General features: G+C 37.0%; 2 protein-coding genes across 2 annotated transcripts in view; both read left to right on the plus strand.

Moving 5' to 3' along the window:
• The first annotated feature begins 854 nt into the window (after positions 1 to 854).
• Positions 855 to 24,804, plus strand: smc1b (structural maintenance of chromosomes 1B). Its single transcript, XM_065292374.2, has 27 exons — positions 855 to 963; positions 1,539 to 1,727; positions 1,860 to 1,972; positions 2,047 to 2,250; positions 2,345 to 2,583; positions 2,719 to 2,977; positions 4,119 to 4,259; positions 4,370 to 4,452; positions 5,036 to 5,243; positions 5,343 to 5,528; positions 5,707 to 5,892; positions 6,527 to 6,673; positions 6,888 to 7,025; positions 7,137 to 7,253; positions 7,429 to 7,535; positions 7,641 to 7,782; positions 7,981 to 8,126; positions 8,217 to 8,370; positions 8,468 to 8,563; positions 8,656 to 8,812; positions 8,973 to 9,127; positions 11,067 to 11,218; positions 11,355 to 11,424; positions 11,537 to 11,647; positions 11,816 to 12,511; positions 23,807 to 23,965; positions 24,034 to 24,804. The coding sequence occupies exons 1-25, from the start codon at positions 855 to 857 to the stop codon at positions 11,909 to 11,911; spliced, it is 3,705 nt and encodes a 1,234-aa protein (XP_065148446.1). The 3' UTR covers positions 11,912 to 12,511; positions 23,807 to 23,965; positions 24,034 to 24,804.
• A 174-nt stretch (positions 24,805 to 24,978) lies between these two features.
• Positions 24,979 to 26,928, plus strand: part of LOC135781808 (uncharacterized) — a 40,296-nt gene continuing 38,346 nt past the window's right edge. Inside the window, exons 1-4 of the mRNA XM_065292373.2 lie at positions 24,979 to 25,531; positions 25,793 to 25,880; positions 26,250 to 26,357; positions 26,480 to 26,645. Coding sequence (XP_065148445.1) covers positions 25,386 to 25,531; positions 25,793 to 25,880; positions 26,250 to 26,357; positions 26,480 to 26,645 — 508 coding nt within the window. The 5' untranslated portion in view covers positions 24,979 to 25,385. The remainder of the gene's footprint in view (positions 25,532 to 25,792; positions 25,881 to 26,249; positions 26,358 to 26,479; positions 26,646 to 26,928) is intronic.

Raw genomic sequence — 26,928 nt, forward strand, 5'->3', positions numbered from 1 at the left:
ATAAACTAAAGTCATTTGCCGTGCTCGTGGGGGTTAGGGTGGGTGTCATCTCCTCAAAGATGTTGGGTTGACTGTAGTCTTTATTAGGTGTTTAGTGTTCTAAGCACATCATGACCAGTAGAGGGCAACATCTGCAAATAAATGCAGATGTCATTGCTTAATAAAGAGGCAACTCTTTTAATGTATGCTACTGGCAAAAACACAGTAAATTATAATTTCTTATTTAAAAAATTCAGGGACATAGCAAATAAAATATTATGCCGTTGAAAAGTTGGATTTTCAATTTGATCATTTCCACTGAAGGCTCGCTTGCTCATGTAACGTTATATACCTTCACGAAACCTTTTTTTTTAATTCCCATGGGAATTTCTATATTTCTACTATATAATTTATATATATCTTCTAATAATTGTCCCAAATTATGCAATGTATTGCTACCACATTCTAATGTATTTTTTTCGTTATTTTATTATTTTAAAATTCCCGGAATGTATAGTTCTTCTAATAATTTTTCTTTCTTTTTTTTAATACGTAATCAGATTATTGTAAACTGTGGGAAGAAGTCGTAACAAGCACTAAATGTCATAAAGTTGTGTTTGTGAACCATAAACTTGAATTTACATAAAAAGTTAATGAGGTTAGATATTAGTCTGAAAAAATGATAGGTAATGCGCAAATAGTGTTTTAATAATGACGGAGAAACAAAATACTATTTCCCTTTAAAATACTTCTTTCAAAAATGAATGCATCCATATGACGCAGCAACAGTTTTCCCGCCTTCACGCGATATATATTTTCTGTCAGTCACTTTCTTTAGGCGATCTTGTCCGTTTCATCAACAAATTAATGAAAATATGGGTTTCTTGAAACAGTTAGACGTAGAAAATTTCAAGTCCTGGCGAGGAAAGCAAACCATCGGTCCATTTAAAAGATTTAATTGTATAATTGGTACTAATGGATCAGGTGAGTGGATCATTAGGCTGGCTAATGTCACGAAACCGTTAGCTAGCTTGCTAGCTGAAAGTTTACAGAAGTAACCAACAAATTAATAGGTTTCGTTAAATAACTGACTTTATTAAGATACCACGTGTGCTACATACTTTGAATAAATAGGTATTTATAACATTTGTACCGAGGTGATGTCATTATCAGTGTATTAATTATGTATTACGTGTTTTACGTTATTATGTCTTCCAAAAATAAATTTGATGTAAAAATCTAAAGTAAATCCCCCAACATATGATAATTGATATGTTAGTTATTCTGTTTTGTATACTAAAAACGCTTATAAAGACATACAAGACACACTTCAAACGTAGTAACTTGCCATGCTTTTCCTTGACCTTAAATATGTCTAATTAAAATAACTGTATTGTGGAAATACTATCTGATGCCATCATTGTACTATATTACTACCAAAATACTCTTTGGACGGTTTGTAGTGTCAACAACCTGCGTAACAGTCAAAAGATACCATAAGTATCATTAAATGTATGTAGTGTTGTTTAAAATGTTTGTCTTTTTGTACTCTTTATAAGGTAAATCTAATGTTATGGATGCTCTTGGATTTGTGATGGGAGAGAGGGCGGTTAATCTCCGTGTAAAACACACCAGAGATCTCATCCATGGTGCCCACATCGGCAGGCCTGTGTCCACTTCTGCCAGCGTGACCATGATCTACTGTGGAGACAATAATGAAGAGATGATCTTTAGTAGAAACATCTCAGGTCCGTGACCTTAGATTAAAATATAATAGGGATATAACCTCTGTGAATACTATTTATTGAGATATGATGTAATACTTCATAAAGCCACTGTGTGTTATATAATGTGTATTTTCTCTTGGTTTACTTTTATAGGGGAATCCTCTGAGTACCGCATAAATGGTAATCATGTGACTTTGGCTAAATACACTGGAGAACTGGAGAAAATTGGCATTGTGGTGAAAGCGAAAAACTGCCTGGTGTATCAGGTGATTAATAAAATGATCAACACACTTTGTTGTTATCAAAAATGTAATATAACGTAGATTCACTGCTATGTCAGGGTGCTGTGGAGTCTATTGCCATGATGAATGCCAAAGACCGCACAAAGATGTTTGAGCGAATCAGTAACTCCCAAGAGCTAAACGACGAGTATGACACAAAGCTGGTGGCTCTACAGAATGCCAAAGAGGACACCCAGTTTCAATTTAACAGGAAGAAAGCAGCTACAGCTGAGAAGAAACAGGTCTTCAAGGACAAGACTGAGGTATTACACAACATGTAAATATTTTGCAGGTCAGATGCTACACTAAGCATCCCATCATGATATTCACATGATGTGTTTGTTTCCGACTTTTCAGGCAGAGAAATACCAAGCACTGGTGGATGAAGTCAAAGAACATAAACTCAAGCTGATGCTCTTTCAGCTCTTCCACAATGAGAAAAACATCACGGCGCAGTCAGCGTCATTAAGAGACAAACAGGTGGCCACATCTCAGCAGAAGAAGAACCTGGACATCTGGGAGCAAACCGTGAAGGCTCAGAAGAAAGAACATGGTCGCCTGTCCCGAGATCTTCAGCTGCTAGAAAAAGAGATCAGGTGAGATTCATATTGAATTCATATTTGTCAATTTATTGACTAAACTTATTATTTGTGATGTATTACTTCCTTCTCTGAACACAAAACATAATTTTATATTAAAATGCTATCATGGGAGTTGTGCATTATGTCCAGATCCCAGGAGCAAATTCTCAATCAGCAGAGACCTCAGTACATAAAATCCAAAGTGAACACCTCCCACCATGAGCACAAAGTGGACGAGGCGCGCAGAACGCTTCAGAAGAACCAGAAGCTACAGGCCAAGAAAGAACAGGAGCTGGAGGAGCTAAGGAGCGAGTTGGCTGAGCTGGAGAGGGCCTGGAGGTCCTGTGTGAGACAGATGGAAGAGGAGGAGGCTCAAAGGGGAGCGGGAGTCCAGCTAGACGAGGCCCAAGTAAGACACAACGGACAATGTTTTGTGAACATACTCTCATAAAGTAAATAATCAAATCAAAATTTGGACAAAGTTATTGCATTTTCATTAAAAACAAATGTCTATTTATTATTTTCTTTATAATTAAATGTGACCCTGTCTGTGAAATCCAGAAGTTTAATGATCTAATTATGAGATCAAGGAGCATTTAAGTTTGATTTTCAAGTTAATTTCAATCTGTGACATGACCTTACTCAGTTAATATTAAAGGTGACATAGAATGATTGAACCCGGTATTTATCCTTGTTCTGCCTTAGTAGCTTCTAAAAAACCTATCTCAGATAGCTCTATTAGGGTGGGGGATTTTAAACAAGTGGTTTTGCACTTATTTGGCTCCCCCTACTGGCTTAACTTGCAATCTCATTAACGATTGGCTGACTTTGCTGCCACTCAAAAAATGTAGCCAATTATTTTAAAGTGGAGGGGCAGTGAGATGCCTGTGATGTCATAAGCATCAGTTTTTCAGATTGGGCCGTTTTCTGGCTGACATTTCTAAAAGAGGAATTTCTATGAGACTGGGATGTTTAGCATGTCTAGCACTTTTTGTATGTTCGTGAATGCGGGTAGACTACCATTATTCAACAAAGAGTAGGTAAAAATGGTTTTTCATTCTCTGTCCCCTTTAAATATATATTTTACTGAATGTTTTTTACATTATGTAGGATGATTTTATGTTGAAAACCGACCGTGAATTAACTGAGTTTTCACAGCCTGGGTCACAAATGCAGTTGTCATATTAAGACTAGGGGTGTTTATTAAGTATAGGAATGCTTTTAGTATTATGTTAACTTCCTGTTAAGTAAGGAATAATTGATTATTCGGAAATAATGCACACCCAAGGTGGTAATGTGGCACAATGCGCAGCAGAGTGTGCATTATTTTCAAATAATTCAAAGGACCGGAGTCAATTATTCAGCTTATACCACGGTTACCCAAAATATTGCTCTGGTGCCTATTTTTAAAATATTTTAAAAGTTAGGTGTGCGGTTATTGAAAAATAAGAAACCCCCATGGAACATTTCTCCACCAATCAAAATAAAGCATTTAACAGCCCTGTGGTATAAAATTAAATAACTTGTAACTTTTGTTTGGTCTTTTGCAGCTAGAGCAGTATAAGGAACTTAAAGAGACGGCCAGAAAAAAGGGAGCCGTTTTAAATCAGAACGCAGAGAAGCTGCACTGGGAGGTGAAGGCTGGCGGTGATAAACTTCAGTTTGACCTCAGGAAGAAAACTGAGATACAGGTGAGGTTTTGTCATTGATGTAATTTTACTGTTGTTAAACCAAGGGAAAAACTATCAAATATACTAGTGAAATAATCCAGTTACTCAAAATATGATTGAATTGTTTGCAGGTCAATATTAAACACTCTCTAGCTCAGCTAGATGATTTGAACAGAAGGGCAGAGAAGCTGGAGGAATACGCCAACACTTCTACGTATGCCACTGTCACACCTTTACATTGACTTATACAATTTTTTTAAAGGAGCATTTCACCCGTAGAAACATTAATCTTTATTAAAAGTGTGTCATATTTGTAGTCGAAATGTAACAAATTTAGAATTTGGTGCCTGTTTGACCGAGAAAAAAGGTGTTTGTAGTCTCACCCCCTCAACAAAGATATTGGACTTCTTTCTTTCAATGATGCAAAATGATGATTTTTACATAATTGAAAGAAGGAAGTGCAAAACTGAAATCTGTATTTCTCCTGTCTAAGCGGCAATTGAGGAAATGATGCATGACCATTCAAAAACATGACTGGGGTTCTAACTATACAAAGCTTAATGCAAATGGGTGAACTGTCCCTTTAACTTTAAACGTTTAATTGTATCAACATTAACATTGTTACATGAGTAACACAGATGTTTTACGTTGCTTTAATAATCCTTCATGCTTGTTTATGGTATCAGAATACTGTAAAACCCTAAGCTGAATGTACATCTCAGTAATATACTGATCTGTCATTATTAACTGAATTAGGCTGAGCTTTGTCATCATTTTGTTCTTCATGTTTTCTGAAGAAAAGCTCTGGAGGAGCAGCGTCAGCAGGAGGAGCAGCTGGCAGGGGAGCTGGAGAGAGGCCGAGTGCGCATGAAGGAGGTGAACGCAAAGCTCGGGCAGGTGCTTATTGAACTGCAGAACGCTCGTCTGGACACCCAGGAGAATCGACGACAGCAGAAACGCAATGAAGTCATGGAAAGCCTCAGGAGACTCTATCCTGATACAGTGGTAATATAAAATTTTATTGTAACAGGTTTTATTTCAAAACAAGTGAAACCCAATTGCACAATGAAAAGTATCTACTGTACCAATTTTTACTTTATTCAGTATGGCCGTCTGGTTGACCTGTGTCAGCCTATTCACAAGAAATACCAGCTCGCCGTCACCAAGGTGTTTGGAAAGAACATGAACGCTATTGTTGTAACATCTGCCAAAGTAGCACACGATTGCATCAGATTTCTGAAAGAGGAGCGAGCCGAACCAGAGACTTTCCTTCCTATTGACTATATAGAGGTGAGTGAAAACGCAGGTATAATGTACTTAAAACAATGGGTCATTTTGGTTAAAAATTTTTAAATAGGTAGGCAGGGCTAAAGTGATGTCAAAGTGTTGATTTAGAAAATAAATAATTAATCATTACCTCTCAAATATCACTGGCTTTTAAAATCTTGTCTTTGTCTTCACGCATCAGGTACGCCCCCTGAATGAGCGTTTGAGAGAAGTGCCCGGAGCTAAGATGGTGGTGGATGTGGTTCAATGTGCTCAGAACGCCCCTCAGCTTAAAAGGGTGGTGCAGTATGTGTGCGGGAATTCCCTGGTCTGCGATACTCTGAAGGATGCCCGTCGCATTGCTTTCGAGGGCCCTGAGCGCCTTCAGGTGAGTACATTTGAAAGGGTTGCCTTTATTTTATCTAGAGAATGTGCTTTCAAAGCTACAAATGTGGAGTTAGCTTGTTCTTCCTGTGTCAGTGTGGGTTACTCCAGATATCCCGGTTTCCTCCCACAGTCCAAAGGTTAGGCTGGTATTGCACTTGACCCAAATAATGGGTTCAAGTGGTCATGCACTTGAAGATTTTAAGCCCAATTTGCACCCTCTGCAATCAAAAGGGAGCGTGACCCAATAAGTGTTTTACCGCAGCCAATTTTTTTTTGTCAAGTGTGTGGTGTCACTTTGATTATTTTGCTGCTCCCGATCACGCTGGAGCATCCCTAATCCCAAATCGTAATATCAAACAAGTTTGACAGCTGCAATAGCCAATGAGAGTGCACAAGCTTGACCCGGATGTTGCATGCTTTTATAGCTGAAACAAGACATTCACAGACATGACATGAGGAGTTTTGAGAAAGAATATAAACATGTACAACTATGGCAAAAGTATAAATGCTTTTATAATGTGTCTGTTTGCAGAATTTGTTCTCCTGTGGGTGGACAAAAACTAGAAGCACATTAAACATTAGTAAATAAATGTAAAGCTTTGTGTCACACTTGCCCATGTTGAATATGTGTGTAGACGGTGGCTCTCGATGGCACCTTGTTCCGTAAGTCTGGAGTGATCTCAGGGGGCGCCATGGACCTGAGCACTAAAGCTCGGCGGTGGGAGGAGAAAGATATGAACAAACTAAGGGAGCAGAAGGAACATCTGTCAACTGAGCTTCGTGTAAGTAATGCTGATAGACACTTAAAATGCATATCTATCAAACCATTGTATATTTTTGCACCTTCTCTGTAGCCATGCTTTGCCAAGAATTTGGAATAGGTACTATTGGCAAACAGCTATTTGAGATCTCACCTTGGGACTCAAAATTATAAAATTTCTTATAAATAATGTGCTGTTATATTATTATGCACAATATATTTATGTTAACGTGCAGGCTCTGATGAAACTGAAGCGTAAGGAGGCAGAGTTAAATCAGATCAGGGCTCAGTCTCAGGGGATCCAGACTCGCCTAAAATACTCAAACACAGAACTAGACTCCATACGCAAGAAGAGCATCCCAGCGTGTCAGGCGGCAAGTCAGACAGCACACACACTCTTTTTACTTTTATCTCTGTCACCCAGCCTCGCAATAAATTAAAGAAGCTGCGATACTTTTATTTGTGTACACATGTGACAACTACAGGAGATTTCTAAACTGGGAAGTGAGCTGTCTAACCTCGAGACTCAGATTGATATACAGACAAAGACTGTTGAACAAAAGGACAATGAGATGAAGGATGTCAGAAACGAAATCCATCAGGTCATCCCATTTTCTTTTTGTTGTTCTTTCCTGGGGTTCCCACAGAAAACATAAACTTTTATGGAGAGAAATGTATTATTAAATATTCAGCTTGTAATTGGTCTTTGAAATACTTTTAAAAACTATTATTTAGCAATTCTATCAAGTTGAGTTTTGATATGGTTTGATGTCATAGATGGAAGATGTGGTGTTTGCGGACTTCTGTGCTGAGATCGGTGTGGCCAACATTCGGGAATACGAGCAGGATTATCTCCGACTTCAACAGGAGCTCGAAAAGAAGCGGTAAGACTGGCAATAGACAGCACACTTACTACATTGCATTTGTATAATATTGACTGATATATCCGGTGAATTAAATCTGGCTAATTAAATCTTATTTATGTCCAGCCTACAGTTTGAGTCGCAGCGTACTTGTCTTAATACCCAGCTGGACTATGAGCAGGCCCAGCTGGAGAAGCAAAAAACACAGATGAAAAAGCTGAAAGAGACCATCCACAAAGAGGACAACATCATTAGCAGTCTGAAAGAGGCAAACCAACTTACCCCACACTTTACAACCTTCAAAGCACCATTTTGTGTGTCCTTTTGGTTTTGTTGGACTGGTTTTGTAAAATACTTGTCTTGAGTTGTTGGGGACATGCAGTGGGATGCAGTGGTCTTTTATACATCTAGTCTTCATTGATACATTGTTTTTAGTCATGCTGTCTGTTTTTCACCTCTCCCACAGGAGGAGGACAGGCTTATGTCAGCTGTGGAGAAGACACAATTTCAGCTTGTAGAACTAAACAACCAGCTGGCAGGAAAGACAAGTTTAGTTGATGATGCAAAAGCTCAATTCGAAAAGAAAAACAAAAGCCTCCAGGAGAAATCCAGGTGTGTGCCTTGACACGAGAATAGGTTTTTAGGAAATAATGCCTTCAATGTTCAAATATTTGTAATATTTCTTTACTGATTTTGATCCAGGGTACTGGTGAAACTCCAAAAGGAAGCCATCTGCACCGAGGCGGTCCTAGAACAGCTAAGACTGGGCAAACACAACCTGCTTCTGGCCTCCAAGATAGAGGGCTTACCATTGATACTGCTGTCGGGATCACTGGATGACATCAGTGACATAGAGGTGCATACAGATTGTTCACCCAAATATTAAACTGGAGAATTTTGAAGAATACAGTTTTTAGCAAAAAAAAGGAATATAATTTGATAACTAAATGCAGCTGGACTCGGAGTCTCAGAGCATCAGGACACAGGACATTTATGAACGAGAGGCACAGATGGTGTTTGATTATTCAGCACTGGACATGAGCCTTAAGGTAGAATTTATTTTTATCTGCATCACATCATTTGATATTAAATATGTTGTAGTTCTTTGGTCATGTATATATATATATATTTGTGGGTGTAGGCCCTTACTGAAGAAAGTGAAGTTGAGTCTGAGTTGGAGAAACTCAGAGAGGAAGTCTCTTCTCTGGAGCGGATGATCATGGGATCCAGAGCTCCCAATTTGAAAGCTCTAGAGAAGATGAGAGAGGTTAAGGACAGCTTCCATGAAGTCATGGATGGTACAGAAAAATGTCATAAACACATATTTTCATCAAAACAATTTTGTAGTTCCAAAAGAAGTCATTTATATTTATTTGATAACACTGCTAAACCTATCATATCTTGATCATATTTATGTCTCATTATCTCTCCATTCTCACACAAACCACTGTGGATCAGCATTTAAGACCAGCACGCACAACACTAAGAGATGCAGTCAGGAGTTTGAGCAGGTGAAGGCAAAACGCTTTAATTTGTTCAGCCAGTGTTTTGAACACGTGTCTGTCATCATCGACCAGATCTACAAAAAACTCTGCAGGAACTCCAGTGCACAGGTCAGGCTTACTTTTTATTCTACATTTTTACTGATTCACTCAGATGCTCATTCACTCACTTGACCACTGATTCACTTGTGCTCATTCACTCACTCGACCACTGATTCACTCGTGCTCATTCACTCATTCGTGCTCATTCACTCACTCGAATATTGACTTACTCAGGCTCATTTACTCACTCGACCACTGATTCACTCAGGCTCATTTACTCACTCGACCACTGATTCACTCATGCTAATTCACTCACTCAACCACTGATTCACTCCTGCTCATTCACTCACTTGGTCACTGATTCACTCATGCTCATTGACTTACCCGATCACAGATTCACCCGTGCTCATTCACTCACACGACCACTGATTCACTCTTGCTCAGTCCTTCACTCGACCACTTATTCACTTGTGCTCATTCACTCACTCGACCACTGATTTACTTGTGCTCATTCACTCACTCGACCACTTATTCACTTGTGTTCATTCACTCACTCAATCACAGATTCACTCGTGCTCATTCACTCACACGACCACTGATTCACTCTTGCTCATTCCTTCACTCGACCACTGATTCACTCGTGCTCATTCACTCACTCGACCACTGATTCACTCGTGCTCATTCACTCACTCGATCACAGATTCACTCGTGCTCATTCACTCACACGACCACTGATTCACTCTTGCTCAGTCCTTCACTCGACCACTTATTCACTTGTGCTCATTCACTCACTCGACCACTGATTTACTTGTGCTCATTCACTCACTCGACCACTTATTCACTTGTGTTCATTCACTCACTCAATCACAGATTCACTCGTGCTCATTCACTCACACGACCACTGATTCACTCTTGCTCATTCCTTCACTCGACCACTGATTCACTCGTGCTCATTCACTCACTCGACCACTGATTCACTCGTGCTCATTCACTCACTCGATCACAGATTCACTCGTGCTCATTCACTCACACGACCACTGATTCACTCTTGCTCAGTCCTTCACTCGACCACTTATTCACTTGTGCTCATTCACTCACTCGACCACTGATTCACTCATGCTCATTCACTCACTCAATCACTGATTCACTCAGATACTCATTTAGGCCCTGTCCCAAATAGTGCACTTAATTTGGACTTTCAGTCTCGTGTACTTAAATTTCGCATCCTCGCTTAGTCTACGAGTTTATAGGGTGTCCCTATAATTTGCCCCCTTGATGCGGTCAGGCTTTGTGCCCATTGCCAACCCAGAAGTCCTTGCGAAAAGGCATTCAGACCAATTCGACGACGGAAGGGAAGAGTTCACACTGATGGGCAACTTCCCTTCCTATTTCTGACCTGACACTCGAGTCTGTCCCAAAACACGACTCCGGTGCACATACGTGGACTCGCATCAAGGGTCCCTAAAGTCTGCACTCTATGATGTCATCAAAGTGTGGACTCTGAGGAGGACCACAAGCCCGCAGTGTGCCATTTGGGACAGGGCCCATCTCAGTTGACCACTGATTCATTCGTGTTCATTCACTCATTCAATCACTGATTCACTGGTGTTCATTTACTCAATAAATGACAGATTCACTCACTCAAATCCAAGACTCACTTGTGCTTATTCACTCACTCGACCATTGATTCACTCATGCTTATTCACTCACTTTTACACTGATTCACTCATGCTCATTCACTCACTTGACCACTGATTCACTTTTGCTCATTCACTCACTCGACCACTGTTTCACCTGGCTCATTCTCTCACTTGACCACTGATTCACTTGTGCTCATTCACTTACCTGACCACTGATTCACCTGCTTATTTGTCTATTCATGCTTACTCTGTATGTGTTCACACTAAATGAAACACATCTATTCAACATTTTCATTGAGTTGTGTGTTTTTGCTCACTCATTATTAATAAAAACATTTTTGTATTTATGTGTACCCTTGTCCTTTTAGGCCATTCTTAGTGCTGAAAATCCAAATGAGCCTTACCTGGGCGGCATCAATTATAACTGTGTGGCACCTGGTAAACGATTTATGGCCATGGACAACCTGTCTGGAGGAGAGAAGTCTATTGCTGCACTCGCGCTGGTCTTTGCAATTCACAGGTAAAAGTAAACATACTGTTGAATTATTGTAATTTGTCAAATGTTATTGATGTACTGCAGTCACTATAACAGCTGATTTGAACAACATGCTAACTATAGATGCAATATCATCTGAATCATTTTGTTTTAATGTCAGTTTCCGTCCTGCTCCGTTTTTCGTGCTGGACGAGGTTGATGCCGCCCTGGACAACACAAACATTGGCAAGGTAAGACTACCTCAGTGTCTTTCAACCACGTGTACTATTTCTGTGCATTTTAACACAAGTACTGTACTATGATAGATAGAACTGATTGAAATAATCATCTGTTTCTGTTCAGGTGACAGGATTTTTCCGGGAGATGTCTAAAGAGAGTTGCCAGATCATCGTCATTTCCCTGAAAGAAGAGTTTTACTCACGAGCAGATGCTCTCATTGGGGTTTATTCTATGGTATACACAGACAGTTTTTCTGTATGAATATTTTAAAGACTGTATAAGTTATTGAAACAGTATTATTATTAATTTTTGTGGGTATTTGCTTTTTGAAAAAGCAACAAGTCATTCACTGTAATTTTCTCTGTTAATAAAAAGTGATTTATTTGATTTTTGTCTTCACAGTTTGATGAATGCATGTTCAGCAGACTTCTTACCCTGGATCTCACTCCTTATGCACTAAACGATGAGAACGGCACACACGGAGAGCAAGAGAAATAATGGAACAAAAATATCTATTTTGATGTTATCAATAAATTCAATGTTAAATAAAATTTAAATTAAAAATGTTCAGAAGATTAACTTTATATAAACTTTTGAATTTAGGCACATTAAGAGTGGCAAACTATTTAACTATCAGTTACATCAAGGGATTTGTTGTTAAAAACTTCATTCTGTTATTGTGTTATCGTTTTTAAAGATTGTTGTGTGACATCTTACTTTTGATAATGTTATATGTTCAAGCAGTTTTATCTCTAAAGTGTTGCCTTTTGTTGAAGGTGAAAGTGATTTGAATAAATTCTTGTTGTTTGTAGTCTTGTGATGAATTTTATTTTTTTGTTCTTATTGGTTAACTTTAATTTCTGAAGCCCACCGTAAACTATGATCTTTCACTAGGGTGGAGTTTGACAGAAAATAATCTCTCTCTTTCTTAGTCTGCTCACCCTCCCTGTTTCTCGACTCATCACCTCAGTCATGTAATTTCTGCCTGTCCCAGAATGTAAGTTGTGTGTTGGATTTCGAATGGCGTCCTACACAGTGGTCTTTGCACCTTTCAGGAACGATCTAAACACTCTGGATGCCTTACGTTTCTTCCTTTGGGTTAGTTGCACAAATTTCCTAATTTGCTTTGTATTTTTTGTCTATATTGTGACGTTCTGGTCTGTTTTTAAGTGATTCAAATATGATTGAGGTGATCATATACTGTAAGAACTAAATGCCATCTTTTTCTATGAAAGGTTGTAGTGTCAATTTGTACCGCGGTCAAGCCAGCCGCTGTTCGAAAATACATGGTCAAGCCAGCCGCATTTCAAATTAAGCGTGTGCGCCTATTACTATACATACGGTAATTTCAAGAAAAGCAGAAAGAACGCGCTTTTCAGAGCGCTTGGTTTCCTCTCGCTCGCTTTCTCTCTCTCTCTCTCGCTCTCTCTCTCTCTCTCTCTCTCTCTTTGTCTCTTTCTTTCTTTCTCTCTCTCTCTGTCTGTCTCTCTTTCTCTTTCTTTCTTTCTTTCTTTCTTTCTTTCTTTCTTTCTCTGTTTTTTTCTCTTTCTTTCTCTCTTTCTGTCGTTCTCTCTCTGTCAATTTTCAATTTAAAGAACTTTATTGGCATGATTGTGTCACTTACTATATTGCCAAAGCATTATACATAAAACAAGAAACATACAGTAACACAATATTAACAAACATTAAGGTGCAATTAAGCTAAGGTGCTGGGTGATGGATGAAGTACTACTGCAAATAAAATAAAATAGAATCAGAGGATATTTGCAATATAAAGTAGACTTTGAAATATAAACATTATATTTTAATGTACAAAAGTATACAAATGTACATTTATGGAGGCACATGAGAGGTAAAATAAAAGTACTGTACAAGATCAGGGCTGTAGATTATTTCTGATGGTGTGTAACTGATTAATGAATTTAGCAGCAGCTGATGGGTGTCTGTCTTCCCCCAGTAACATCTTCATTTGATCTGAATCTGAAGAGCTATGAAACTCTGCTATGAGCTTTGAGATTTTGTCTCTCTCTGTCCCTTTCTCTCTGTCTCTCTCTCTCTCTCTCTTTCTCTCTCTATCTCTCTTTCTTTCTTTCTTTCTTTTTTCTCTTACTTTCTTTTTCTTTCTTTTTTCTCTCTTTCTTTTTCTCTTTCTTTTTCTCTTTCTTTCTCTCTTTTTGTCTTTCTCTCTTACTCTCTCTCTCTCTCTCTCTCTTCCTTTCTTTCTTTCTCTTTCTTTCTCTCTTTCTGTCTTACAGTATAAACACTTAATTTAAATAAAGTATAAAAAAAACTATGATCTGTTTTTGAAGGGGACGTCCCATACAGTATGCATAGCTCATATTTAACCATTTCACTGCACCATTTTCGAAATATATACCATCACTCACTTCAGAGGCCTATAAACACTTCATTTCAAAAGAGTAGAAAAAAAGGATGATCTGTTTTTTTAAGGGGACGTCCCATACAGTATGCATAGCTCATATTTAACCATTTCACTGCACTATTTTGGACATATATACCATCACTCCACTTCAAAGGCCTATAAACACTTCATTTCAAAAGAGTAGAAAAAAGGATGATCTGTTTTTTAAGGGGACGTCCCATACAGTATGCATACCTCATATTTAACCATTTCACTGCATCATTTTCGAAATATATACCATCACTCACTTCAGAGGCCTATAAACACTTCATTTCAAAAGAGTAGAAAAAAAGGATGATCTGTTTTTTAAGGGGACGTCCCATACAGTATGCATAGCTCATATTTAACCATTTCACTGCACTATTTTGGACATATATACCATCACTCCACTTCAAAGGCCTATAAACACTTCATTTCAAAAGAGTAGAAAAAAGGATGATCTGTTTTTTAAGGGGACGTCCCATACAGTATGCATACCTCATATTTAACCATTTCACTGCACCATTTTGGAAATATATACCATCACTCCACTTCAGAGGCCTATAAACACTTCATTTCAAAAGAGTAGAAAAAAAGGATGATCTGTTTGTGAAGGGGACATCCCATACAGTATGCATACTTCATATTTAACCATTTCACTGCACCGTTTTGGACATACTGTATATACCATCACTCCACTTCAAAGGCCTATAAACACTTCATTTCAAAAGAGTAGAAAAAAATTATGATCTGTTTTTGAAGGGGACATCCCATACAGTATGCATACCTTATATTTAACCATTTCACTGCACCATTTTCAAAATATATACCATCACTCCACTTCAGAGGCCTATAAACACTTCATTTCAAAAGAGTAGAAAAAAAGGATGATCTGTTTGTGAAGGGGACATCCCATACAGTATGCATACTTCATATTTACCATTTCACTGCACCGTTTTGGACATACTGTATATATCATCACTCCACTTCAAAGGCCTATAAACACTTCATTTCAAAAGAGTAGAAAAAAAGGATGATCTGTTTGTGAAGGGGACATCCCATATAGTATGCATACCTTATATTTAACCATTTCACTGCACCATTTTGGACATATATACCATCACTCCACTTCAAAGGCCTATAAACACTTCATTTCAAAAGAGTAGAAAAAAAGGATGATCTGTTTTTTAAGGGGACGTCCCATACAGTATGCATACCTCATATTTAACCATTTCACTGCACCATTTTGGAAATATATACCATCACTCCACTTCAGAGGCCTATAAACACTTCATTTCAAAAGAGTAGAAAAAAAGGATGATCTGTTTTTTAAGGGGACGTCCCATACAGTATGCATACCTCATATTTAACCATTTCACTGCACCATTTTGGACATATATACCATCACTCCACTTCAGAGGCCTATAAACACTTCATTTCAAAAGAGTAGAATAAAAGGATGATCTGTTTTTTAAGGGGACGTCCCATACAGTATGCATACCTCATATTTAACCATTTCACTGCACCATTTTCGAAATATATACCATCACTCCACTTCAGAGGCCTATAAATACTTCATTTCAAAAGAGTAGAAAAAAATGATGATCTGTTTTTTAAGGGGACGTCCCATACAGTATGCATACCTCATATTTAACCATTTCACTGCACCATTTTCGAAATATATACCATCACTCCACTTCAGAGGCCTATAAACACTTCATTTCAAAAGAGTAGAAAAAAAGGATGATCTGTTTGTGAAAGGGACGTCCCATACAGTATGCATACCTTATATTTAACCATTTCACTGCATCATTTTGGAAATATATACCATCACTCCACTTCAAAGGCCTATAAACACTTCATTTCAAAAGAGTAGAAAAAAAGGATGATCTGTTTGTGAAGGGGACGTCCCATAGAGTATGCATACCTTATATTTAACCATTTCACTGCACCATTTTCGAAATACATACCATCACTCCACTTCAGAGGCCTATAAACACTTCATTTCAAATGAGTAGAAAAAAAGGATGATCGGTTTGTGAAGGGGACGTCCCATACAGTATGCATACCTCATATTTAACCATTTCACTGCACCATTTTCGAAATATATACCATCACTCCACTTCAGAGGCCTATAAATACTTCATTTCAAAAGAGTAGAAAAAAATGATGATCTGTTTTTTAAGGGGACGTCCCATACAGTATGCATACCTCATCTTTAACCATTTTACTGCACCATTTTGGACATATATACCATCACTCCACTTCAAAGGCCTATAAACACTTCATTTCAAAAGAGTAGAAAAAAATTATGATCTGTTTTTGAAGGGGACATCCCATACAGTATGCATACCTTATATTTAACCATTTCACTGCACCATTTTCGAAATATATACCATCACTCCACTTCAGAGGCCTTTAAACACTTCATTTCAAAAGAGTAGAAAAAAAGGATGATCTGTTTGTGAATAGGACATCCCATACAGTATGCATACTTCATATTTAACCATTTCACTGCACCGTTTTGGACATACTGTATATACCATCACTCCACTTCAAAGGCCTATAAACACTTCATTTCAAAAGAGTAGAAAAAAATGATTATATGTTTTTGAAGGGGACATCCCATACAGTATGCATACCTCATATTTAACCATTTCACTGCACCATTTTCGAAATATATACCATCACTCCACTTCAGAGGCCTATAAACACTTCATTTCAAAAGAGTAGAAAAAAAGGATGATCTGTTTGTGAAAGGGACGTCCCATACAGTATGCATACCTTATATTTAACCATTTCACTGCATCATTTTGGAAATATATACCATCACTCCACTTCAAAGGCCTATAAACACTTCATTTCAAAAGAGTAGAAAAAAAGGATGATCTGTTTGTGAAGGGGACGTCCCATAGAGTATGCATACCTTATATTTAACCATTTCACTGCACCATTTTCGAAATACATACCATCACTCCACTTCAGAGGCCTATAAACACTTCATTTCAAATGAGTAGAAAAAAAGGATGATCGGTTTGTGAAGGGGACGTCCCATACAGTATGCATACCTTATATTTAACCATTTCACTGCATCATTTTGGAAATATATACCATCACTCCACTTCAAAGGCCTATAAACACTTCATTTCAAAAGAGTAGAAAAAAAGGATGATCTGTTTGTGAAGGGGACATCCCATACAGTATGCATACTTCATATTTAACCATTTCACTGCACCGTTTTGGACATACTGTATATATCATCACTCCACTTCAAAGGCCTATAAACACTTCATTTCAAAAGAGTAGAAAAAAAGGATGATCTGTTTGTGAAGGGGACATCCCATATAGTATGCATACCTTATATTTAACCATTTCACTGCACCATTTTGGACATATATACCATCACTCCACTTCAAAGGCCTATAAACACTTCATTTCAAAAGAGTAGAAAAAGAGGATGATCTGTTTTTTAAGGGGACGTCCCATACAGTATGCATACCTCATATTTAACAATTTCACTGCACCATTTTCGAAATATATACCATCAATCCACTTCAGAGGCCTATAAACACTTCATTTCAAAAGAGTAGAAAAAAAGGATGATCTGTTTTTTAAGGGGACGTCCCATACAGTATGCATACCTCATATTTAACCATTTCACTGCACCATTTTCGAAATATATACCATCACTCCACTTCAGAGGCCTATAAATACTTCATTTCAAAAGAGTAGAAAAAAAGGATGATCTGTTTTTAAGGGGACGTCCCATACAGTATGCATACCTCATATTTAACCATTTTACTGCACCATTTTGGACATACTGTATATACCATCACTCCACTTCAAAGGCCTATAAACACTTCATTTCAAAAGAATAGAAAAAAATTATGATCTGTTTTTGAAGGGGACATCCCATACAGTATGCACACCTTATATTTAACCATTTCACTGCACCATTTTCGAAATATATACCATCACTCCACTTCAGAGGCCTATAAACACTTCATTTCAAAAGAGTAGAAAAAAAGGATGATCTGTTTGTGAAGGGGACATCCCATACAGTATGCACACCTCATATTTAACCAATTCACTGCACAATTTTGGACATATACACCATCACTCCACTTCAAAGGCCTATAAACACTTCACTTCAAAAGAGTAGAAAAAAATATGATCTGTTTTTCAAGAAGACGTCCCATACAGTATGCATACTTCATATTTAATAATTTCACTGCACCATTGGTATGCATACTGTAAGGGACGTCCCCTTCACAAACAGATCATCCTTTTTTTCTACTCTTTTGAAATGAAGTGTTTATAGGCCTTTGAAGTGGAGTGATGGTATATATTTCCAAAATGATGCAGTGAAATGGTTAAATATAAGGTATGCATACTATATGGGATGTCCCCTTCACAAACATATCGTCCTTTTTTTCTACTCTTTTGAAATGAAGTGTTTATAGGCCTTTGAAGTGGAGTGATGGTATATATTTCCAAAATGGTGTAGTGAAACGGTTAAATATGAGGTATGCATACTGTATGGGACGTCCCCTTAAAAACAGATCATAATTGTTTTCTACTCTTTTGAAATGAAGTGTTTATAGGACTTTGAAGTGGAGTGATGGTATATACAGTATGTCCAAAACGGTGCAGTGAAATGGTTAAATATGAGGTGTGCATACTGTATGGGACATCCCCTTCAAAAACAGATCATCCTTTTTTTCTACTCTTTTGAAATGAAGTGTTTATAGGCCTTTGAAGTGGAGTGATGGTATATATTTCCAAAATGATGCAGTGAAATGGTTAAATATAAGGTATGCATACTATATGGGATGTCCCCTTCACAAACAGATCGTCCTTTTTTTCTACTCTTTTGAAATGAAGTGTTTATAGGCCTTTGAAGTGGAGTGATGGTATATATTTCCAAAATGATGCAGTGAAATGGTTAAATATGAGGTATGCATACTGTATGGGACGTCCCCTTAAAAAATAGATCATCCTTTTATTCTACTCTTTTGAAATGAAGTGTTTATAGGCCTCTGAAGTGGAGTGATGGTATATATGTCCAAAATGGTGCAGTGAAATGGTTAAATATGAGGTGTGCATACTGTATGGGACATCCCCTTCAAAAACAGATCATCATTTTTTTCTACTCTTTTGAAATGAAGTGTTTATAGGCCTCTGAAGTGGAGTGATGGTATATATTTCGAAAATGGTGCAGTGAAATGGTTAAATATGAGGTATGCATACTGTATGGGACGTCCCCTTAAAAAACAGATCATCCTTTTATTCTACTCTTTTGAAATGAAGTGTTTATAGGCCTCTGAAGTGGAGTGATGGTATATATGTCCAAAATGGTGCAGTGAAATGGTTAAATATGAGGTGTGCATACTGTATGGGACATCCCCTTCAAAAACAGATCATCATTTTTTTCTACTCTTTTGAAATGAAGTGTTTATAGGCCTTTGAAGTGGAGTGATGGTATATATTTCCAAAATGATGCAGTGAAATGGTTAAATATAAGGTATGCACACTGTATGGGATGTCCCCTTCACAAACAGATCATCCTTTTTTTCTACTCTTTTGAAATGAAGTGTTTATAGGCCTTTGAAGTGGAGTGATGGTATATACAGTATGTCCAAAATGGTGCAGTGAAATGGTTAAATATAAGGTATGCACACTGTATGGGATGTCCCCTTCACAAACAGATCATCCTTTTTTTCTACTCTTTTGAAATGAAGTGTTTATAGGCCTTTGAAGTGGAGTGATGGTATATATTTCCAAAATGGTGTAGTGAAACGGTTAAATATGAGGTATGCATACTGTATGGGACGTCCCCTTAAAAACAGATCATAATTGTTTTCTACTCTTTTGAAATGAAGTGTTTATAGGACTTTGAAGTGGAGTGATGGTATATACAGTATGTCCAAAACGGTGCAGTGAAATGGTTAAATATGAGGTGTGCATACTGTATGGGACATCCCCTTCAAAAACAGATCATCCTTTTTTTCTACTCTTTTGAAATGAAGTGTTTAAAGGCCTTTGAAGTGGAGTGATGGTATATATTTCCAAAATGATGCAGTGAAATGGTTAAATATAAGGTATGCATACTATATGGGATGTCCCCTTCACAAACAGATCGTCCTTTTTTTCTACTCTTTTGAAATTAAGTGTTTATAGGCCTTTGAAGTGGAGTGATGGTATATATTTCCAAAATGATGCAGTGAAATGGTTAAATATGAAGTATGCATACTCTATGGGACGTCCCCTTCACAAACAGATCATCCTTTTTTTCTACTCTTTTGAAATGAAGTGTTTATAGGCCTTTGAAGTGGAGTGATGGTATATATTTCCAAAATGATGCAGTGAAATGGTTAAATATAAGGTATGCATACTGTATGGGACGTCCCTTTCACAAACAGATCATCCTTTTTTTCTACTCTTTTGAAATGAAGTGTTTATAGGCCTCTGAAGTGGAGTGATGGTATATATTTCGAAAATGGTGCAGTGAAATGGTTAAATATGAGGTATGCATACTGTATGGGATGTCCCCTTCAAAAACAGATCATCATTTTTTTCTACTCTTTTGAAATGAAGTGTTTATAGGCCTTTGAAGTGGAGTGATGGTATATACAGTATGTCCAAAACGGTGCATTGAAATGGTTAAATATGAGGTGTGCATACTGTATGGGACGTCCCCTTTAAAAACAGATCATCCTTTTTTTCTACTCTTTTGAAATGAAGTGTTTATAGGCCTTTGAAGTGGAGTGATGGTATATATTTCCAAAATGATGCAGTGAAATGGTTAAATATAAGGTATGCATACTATATGGGATGTCCCCTTCACAAACAGATCGTCCTTTTTTTCTACTCTTTTGAAATGAAGTATTTATAGACCTTTGAAGTGGAGTGATGGTATATATTTCCAAAATGATGCAGTGAAATGGTTAAATATGAAGTATGCATACTCTATGGGACGTCCCCTTCACAAACAGATCATCCTTTTTTTCTACTCTTTTGAAATGAAGTGTTTATAGGCCTTTGAAGTGGAGTGATGGTATATATTTCCAAAATGATGCAGTGAAATGGTTAAATATAAGGTATGCATACTGTATGGGACGTCCCCTTCACAAACAGATCATCCTTTTTTTCTACTCTTTTGAAATGAAGTGTTTATAGGCCTCTGAAGTGGAGTGATGGTATATATTTCGAAAATGGTGCAGTGAAATGGTTAAATATGAGGTATGCATACTGTATGGGATGTCCCCTTCAAAAACAGATCATCATTTTTTTCTACGCTTTTGAAATGAAGTGTTTATAGGCCTTTGAAGTGGAGTGATGATATATACAGTATGTCCAAAACGGTGCATTGAAATGGTTAAATATGAGGTGTGCATACTGTATGGGACGTCCCCTTTAAAAACAGATCATCCTTTTTTTCTACTCTTTTGAAATGAAGTGTTTATAGGCCTTTGAAGTGGAGTGATGGTATATATTTCCAAAATGATGCAGTGAAATGGTTAAATATAAGGTATGCATACTATATGGGATGTCCCCTTCACAAACAGATCGTCCTTTTTTTCTACTCTTTTGAAATGAAGTATTTATAGGCCTTTGAAGTGGAGTGATGGTATATATTTCCAAAATGATGCAGTGAAATGGTTAAATATGAAGTATGCATACTCTATGGGACGTCCCCTTCACAAACAGATCATCCTTTTTTTCTACTCTTTTGAAATGAAGTGTTTATAGGCCTTTGAAGTGGAGTGATGGTATATATTTCCAAAATGATGCAGTGAAATGGTTAAATATAAGGTATGCATACTGTATGGGACGTCCCCTTCACAAACAGATCATCCTTTTTTTCTACTCTTTTGAAATGAAATGTTTATAGGCCTCTGAAGTGGAGTGATGGTATATATTTCGAAAATGGTGCAGTGAAATGGTTAAATATGAGGTATGCATACTGTATGGGATGTCCCCTTCAAAAACAGATCATCATTTTTTTCTACGCTTTTGAAATGAAGTGTTTATAGGCCTTTGAAGTGGAGTGATGGTATATACAGTATGTCCAAAATGGTGCAGTGAAATGGTTAAATATAAGGTATGCATACTGTATGGGATGTCCCCTTCAAAACAGATCATCCTTTTTTTCTACTCTTTTGAAATGAAGTGTTTATAGGCCTTTGAAGTGGAGTGATGGTATATATTTCGAAAATGGTGCAGTGAAATGGTTAAATATGAGGTATGCATACTGTATGGGACGTCCCCTTAAAAAACAGATCATCCTTTTTTTCTACTCTTTTGAAATGAAGTGTTTATAGGCCTCTGAAGTGGAGTGATGGTATATATTTCGAAAATGGTGCAGTGAAATGGTTAAATATGAGGTATGCATACTGTATGGGACGTCCCCTTAAAAAACAGATCATCCTTTTTTTCTACTCTTTTGAAATGAAATGTTTATAGGCCTCTGAAGTGGAGTGATGGTATATATTTCGAAAATGGTGCAGTGAAATGGTTAAATATGAGCTATGCATACTGTATGGGACGTCCCCTTCAAAAACAGATCATAGTTTTTTTATACTTTATTTAAATTAAGTGTTTATACTGTAAGACAGAAAGAGAGAAAGAAAGAGAAAGAAAGAAAGGAAGAGAGAGAGAGAGAGAGAGTAAGAGAGAAAGACAAAAAGAGAGAAAGAAAGAGAAAAAGAAAGAGAAAAAGAAAGAGAGAAAAAAGAAAGAAAAAGAAAGTAAGAGAAAAAAGAAAGAAAGAAAGAAAGAAAGAGAGATAGAGAGAGAAAGAGAGAGAGAGAGACAGAGAGAAAGGGACAGAGAGAGACAAAATCTCAAAGCTCATAGCAGAGTTTCATAGCTCTTCAGATTCAGATCAAATGAAGATGTTACTGGGGGAAGACAGACACCCATCAGCTGCTGCTAAATTCATTAATCAGTTACACACCATCAGAAATAATCTACAGCCCTGATCTTGTACAGTACTTTTATTTTACCTCTCATGTGCCTCCATAAATGTACATTTGTATACTTCATATGTTTATATTTCAAAGTCTACTTTATATTGCAAATATCCTCTGATTCTATTTTATTTTATTTGCAGTAGTACTTCATCCATCACCCAGCACCTTAGCTTAATTGCACCTTAATGTTTGTTAATATTGTGTTACTGTATGTTTCTTGTTTTATGTATAATGCTTTGGCAATATAGTAAGTGACACAATCATGCCAATAAAGTTCTTTAAATTGAAAATTGACAGAGAGAGAACGACAGAAAGAGAGAAAGAAAGAGAAAAAAACAGAGAAAGAAAGAAAGAAAGAAAGAAAGAGAAAGAGAGACAGACAGAGAGAGAGAGAAAGAAAGAAAGAGACAAAGAGAGAGAGAGAGAGAGAGAGAGAGAGAGAGAGAGAGAGCGAGAGAGAGAGAAAGCGAGCGAGAGGAAACCAAGCGCTCTGAAAAGCGCGTTCTTTCTGCTTTTCTTGAAATTACCGTATGTATAGTAATAGGCGCACACGCTTAATTTGAAATGCGGCTGGCTTGACCATGTATTTTCGAACAGCGGCTGGCTTGACCGCGGTCAATTTGTGTGTAAAGCTTTCTGACACATTTTTTTAAAGATCTCTAACTTTATCACAAAGGCTTTAAAACCTTCACTAATGCAGAGTTGTTGTAATAGTTTATTTCCATGTTTACCCACGACAGCCATCACAGTTCATTACTACATTCCCGCTTAGCACTTGAGGGAATACTCAATATTCACAACTACCTAACAAAGACATGGCAATCTATTTATATTTTACTTACTCTGCCAGTGGTCCAAAGGATCTTTAGGGAAACCACTGTAAACAATCAGTAATACCCAAGTATGCAGGACTTCCATTCAATGTATTATCTAAAAAAACCTTAAGGATTTTAAGGTATTATAGCATTAGAATAATTGCATTTACAGAAAGTGTAAAGCTTTTGGTTTTATTTGCAGGTGAAGAAACTGAGGTACATTGAAAGGGAAAAGGACCTTCTTTTGTTGGGATTACAAGCTTTAGAGCAGGCGCGATACAGATTACGTTCCCATCCGGAAGACATCAGCACTACAACAAAAGAACATCAAGGCAATTTCAGGAATGGAGAGAAAAGAGAAGTGGGTAAAAAGTGTGACTGTGTTTATCCACACACATATTTATATTTACTATGGTTTTCCTTCTTTAGGACTGTCCGTACATCCCCAAACGGTTGTTGCCTCCTATCCACAGAGAGAACTGGACCTTGAAAAACCATGTGTGGGGCTCCAGGAGGCTGATTCTTTAAAGGGGCAGTGTGAAATTTTTAAAAGGATTTCTTGACAGAAATACAAAATAATATTCAAAACTATATTATCAGGGGTTTATAAATAAACCATTATGAGTTTATTATCTTAGAATGAGACATTTTTGTCTACATACACTGAGGGTCCCCTTACATGGAAGTCGCCATTTTGGGCCCTCATGTTTTTACAGACGCCCTTAACGGACACTTTTTTTACTAAGTTGTCCCCTACGATGACATGTTTGTGCGGTGGCTGCTATCGTAGCTTCTCCGTGTGTTTCCAAAGCAAGGGGTTTCCTGAGCTGTTGGTTGCAGTTCGCAATCTCACCACTAGATGCCGCTAAAATCTACACACTGCACCTTTAAAAATAATATTAATTCAAATAAAATGATTACAGAGTAGTTCAATTTTGCCTGTTTACTTTATTTACCAGGGACTGGGGGATATCAATGTTTACCTACCTGTTCAGTATGAAGTGAATGTTTTTGATTACATTTGCATTTATACTGTAAATGCATTCATCTTTAAATTGTGCGAATTGAACTTCAATTATTTTGTGTGCAAACTGACATCATGTATTACATTTACACAATAAAGGTTTAAGCATGTCTGAGGTGTGATAGCAATATTTGAAAACAACATACTGTAGTACATTAAACACAAAACATAATAATCAGGTGACAACATTACTGTCTGAAATTGCAATGCATAGTGGCTATAAAAAGACCTAACACATACATTGCATTTTTAATTGAATAAAACGTTTGAATATCAATCATCAAGATAAAATGACATAAAAAAGGCTCAACACTTAATTATAAACTAATTAAATTATGATACAAAATAAATATTTAATATAAAAAATAAAAATGAGATGGTGCAAGAATAATTTCCATATTATGTTTACAAGAAGATCCAACAGATCCTCTACATTTCGACCCCTCATTTTAGCTACAAAGCTAAAAATGCTTTAATTCGTTTCTAAATATAATAAACACAGGAAAAAAATATACTGTCTCTTTACCAGCAAGTAATCAAGTCGGGCTGTTTATTTTATAGCTTTTGTTTCAAATATGGCCAGTTCCTTGTATTTCATATCCCGTCAAGACTTTTATTTTGAAGAGTCGTTTCATTATGGAATTCTGGCGCTCGAGTTCAAGCGTCGGTTAAACAACTGAGTTTTGTTTTGATGTGCTTTGTCCTTATGTGTGTTTTATTTTAATGTGTGCTGGCTAAAACATTATAAAACATCATTATGTTGAAGAGAAGAAGCAGCTCGAGCAGCGGAAAGAGCATCAAATCTCGCCGCAGCAGCTGTAGCACTGTCGTATTTGATGAATTTGGCTTTGCACTCAGTAAGAAAAGAGACAGGAAGCTTCTTCACAGATGTCACGAGTACAGGTGAGTTAATCCAAGATCTTTTGATTTGATACCTGCAATAATATGCATTAAAGCTGCTAAACGTAACTTTTTAGCTTAAAGACAAAAACGTCATATTGGTTTGCTCAGCGCCGCGTGATGTTTTTATTTTATTAGTAACACAGTTTAAAATGAGTTTATAATTAAGTTCACACTTAGTGAATTGAGATGTATATTCAGACTTTTTGTCGTATATCGTGGTGTGCGTTTTGACACCTGACGGTTTTATTCTGTTTTCATCAGCTACCCTCAGCCTAATCCGGTTAAAGTCAAGGAGTTGTGTGAATTTCTCAGCTACTGGAATGGGTCCAGCTTCATTTGCAGAAGTCAGGTGTGAATATACCCCATAACACCTAAAATAAAAAATAAACAGAAACCATCTCAGAAATTGTAATAATGGGAAATGTATTGGTTAGAAACTAAAGGTCTCTGCGTCCCTTCTGGTAATAAGTTTGATTATATTTGTAGGATGGCCAATAGTCATTAAATTATTAAATCTTACTGGAATAAGACCCAAAACGCATTATACAAAGGAACTTTTTAATAGGTTTTAATGATAAACAACAGTTAAAATGGAAATACAAATTATAAATAGGATTTGTAAAACAATCTGGCCTTTGCTTTCTTCAGTTTCCCCTTAATGTGTGTGCATATAACTGATCTGATTTCATATTTCTCATGCTTTTTTCCCCTCCATCAGATCGAGAGGTTTATTCGTATCGGCATTCCTCCGGCTATACGCGGACGAGTTTGGAAATCTCTTTTAAACATAGACAGTCTCAAAGCAGCCAGCTCATTTGATTATGAGGTGCATGCCCAGTCCAATACAGATCTTTTTTCTTATGCAAATTCAATATATTGCACATTATGTTCAGCGAAACGTTTGAATTAAGGTATTTATTAAACACCCCTATTGGTTATTATTTTTAGGGATGTCAGGCTGAAATTCGCAGGCCTCTGGTTGATCTTGGAGTAAGTGAGTACAGTATCATTTCTACCATAGACTCTCTGGTGGATACGGAAAATGAAATCAGCAGCGGTTCAGGTTTTCCCAGTCCTGACCTGACCCTCTTCAAACAGATCGCCCTTGATCTACGTGAGTTTGTGCCTTTGGATGGCCTCTGAAAGCTCAAGATATTTTGACTTTACAGTCTTCCATGTAGTTATAAAGGTATTCAATGAAAATTAAAAATTAGCATACAGCATTTCCAGAAAGTGCCATTCTAAACATGCTTGCATGCATGATCATATCACAAACATACTTGTTGCGGTTATTATATTATATTATATTATTAAAAACAGCTCCAGTCATTGATTCTGAATTAATATTATAATAATACTATCAATATTAAGAAAATTTATATTTACTGATCTGGCAG

The sequence above is a fragment of the Paramisgurnus dabryanus genome, chromosome 23 (genome assembly GCF_030506205.2).
Source record: "Paramisgurnus dabryanus chromosome 23, PD_genome_1.1, whole genome shotgun sequence".
NCBI lineage: Eukaryota > Metazoa > Chordata > Actinopteri > Cypriniformes > Cobitidae > Paramisgurnus > Paramisgurnus dabryanus.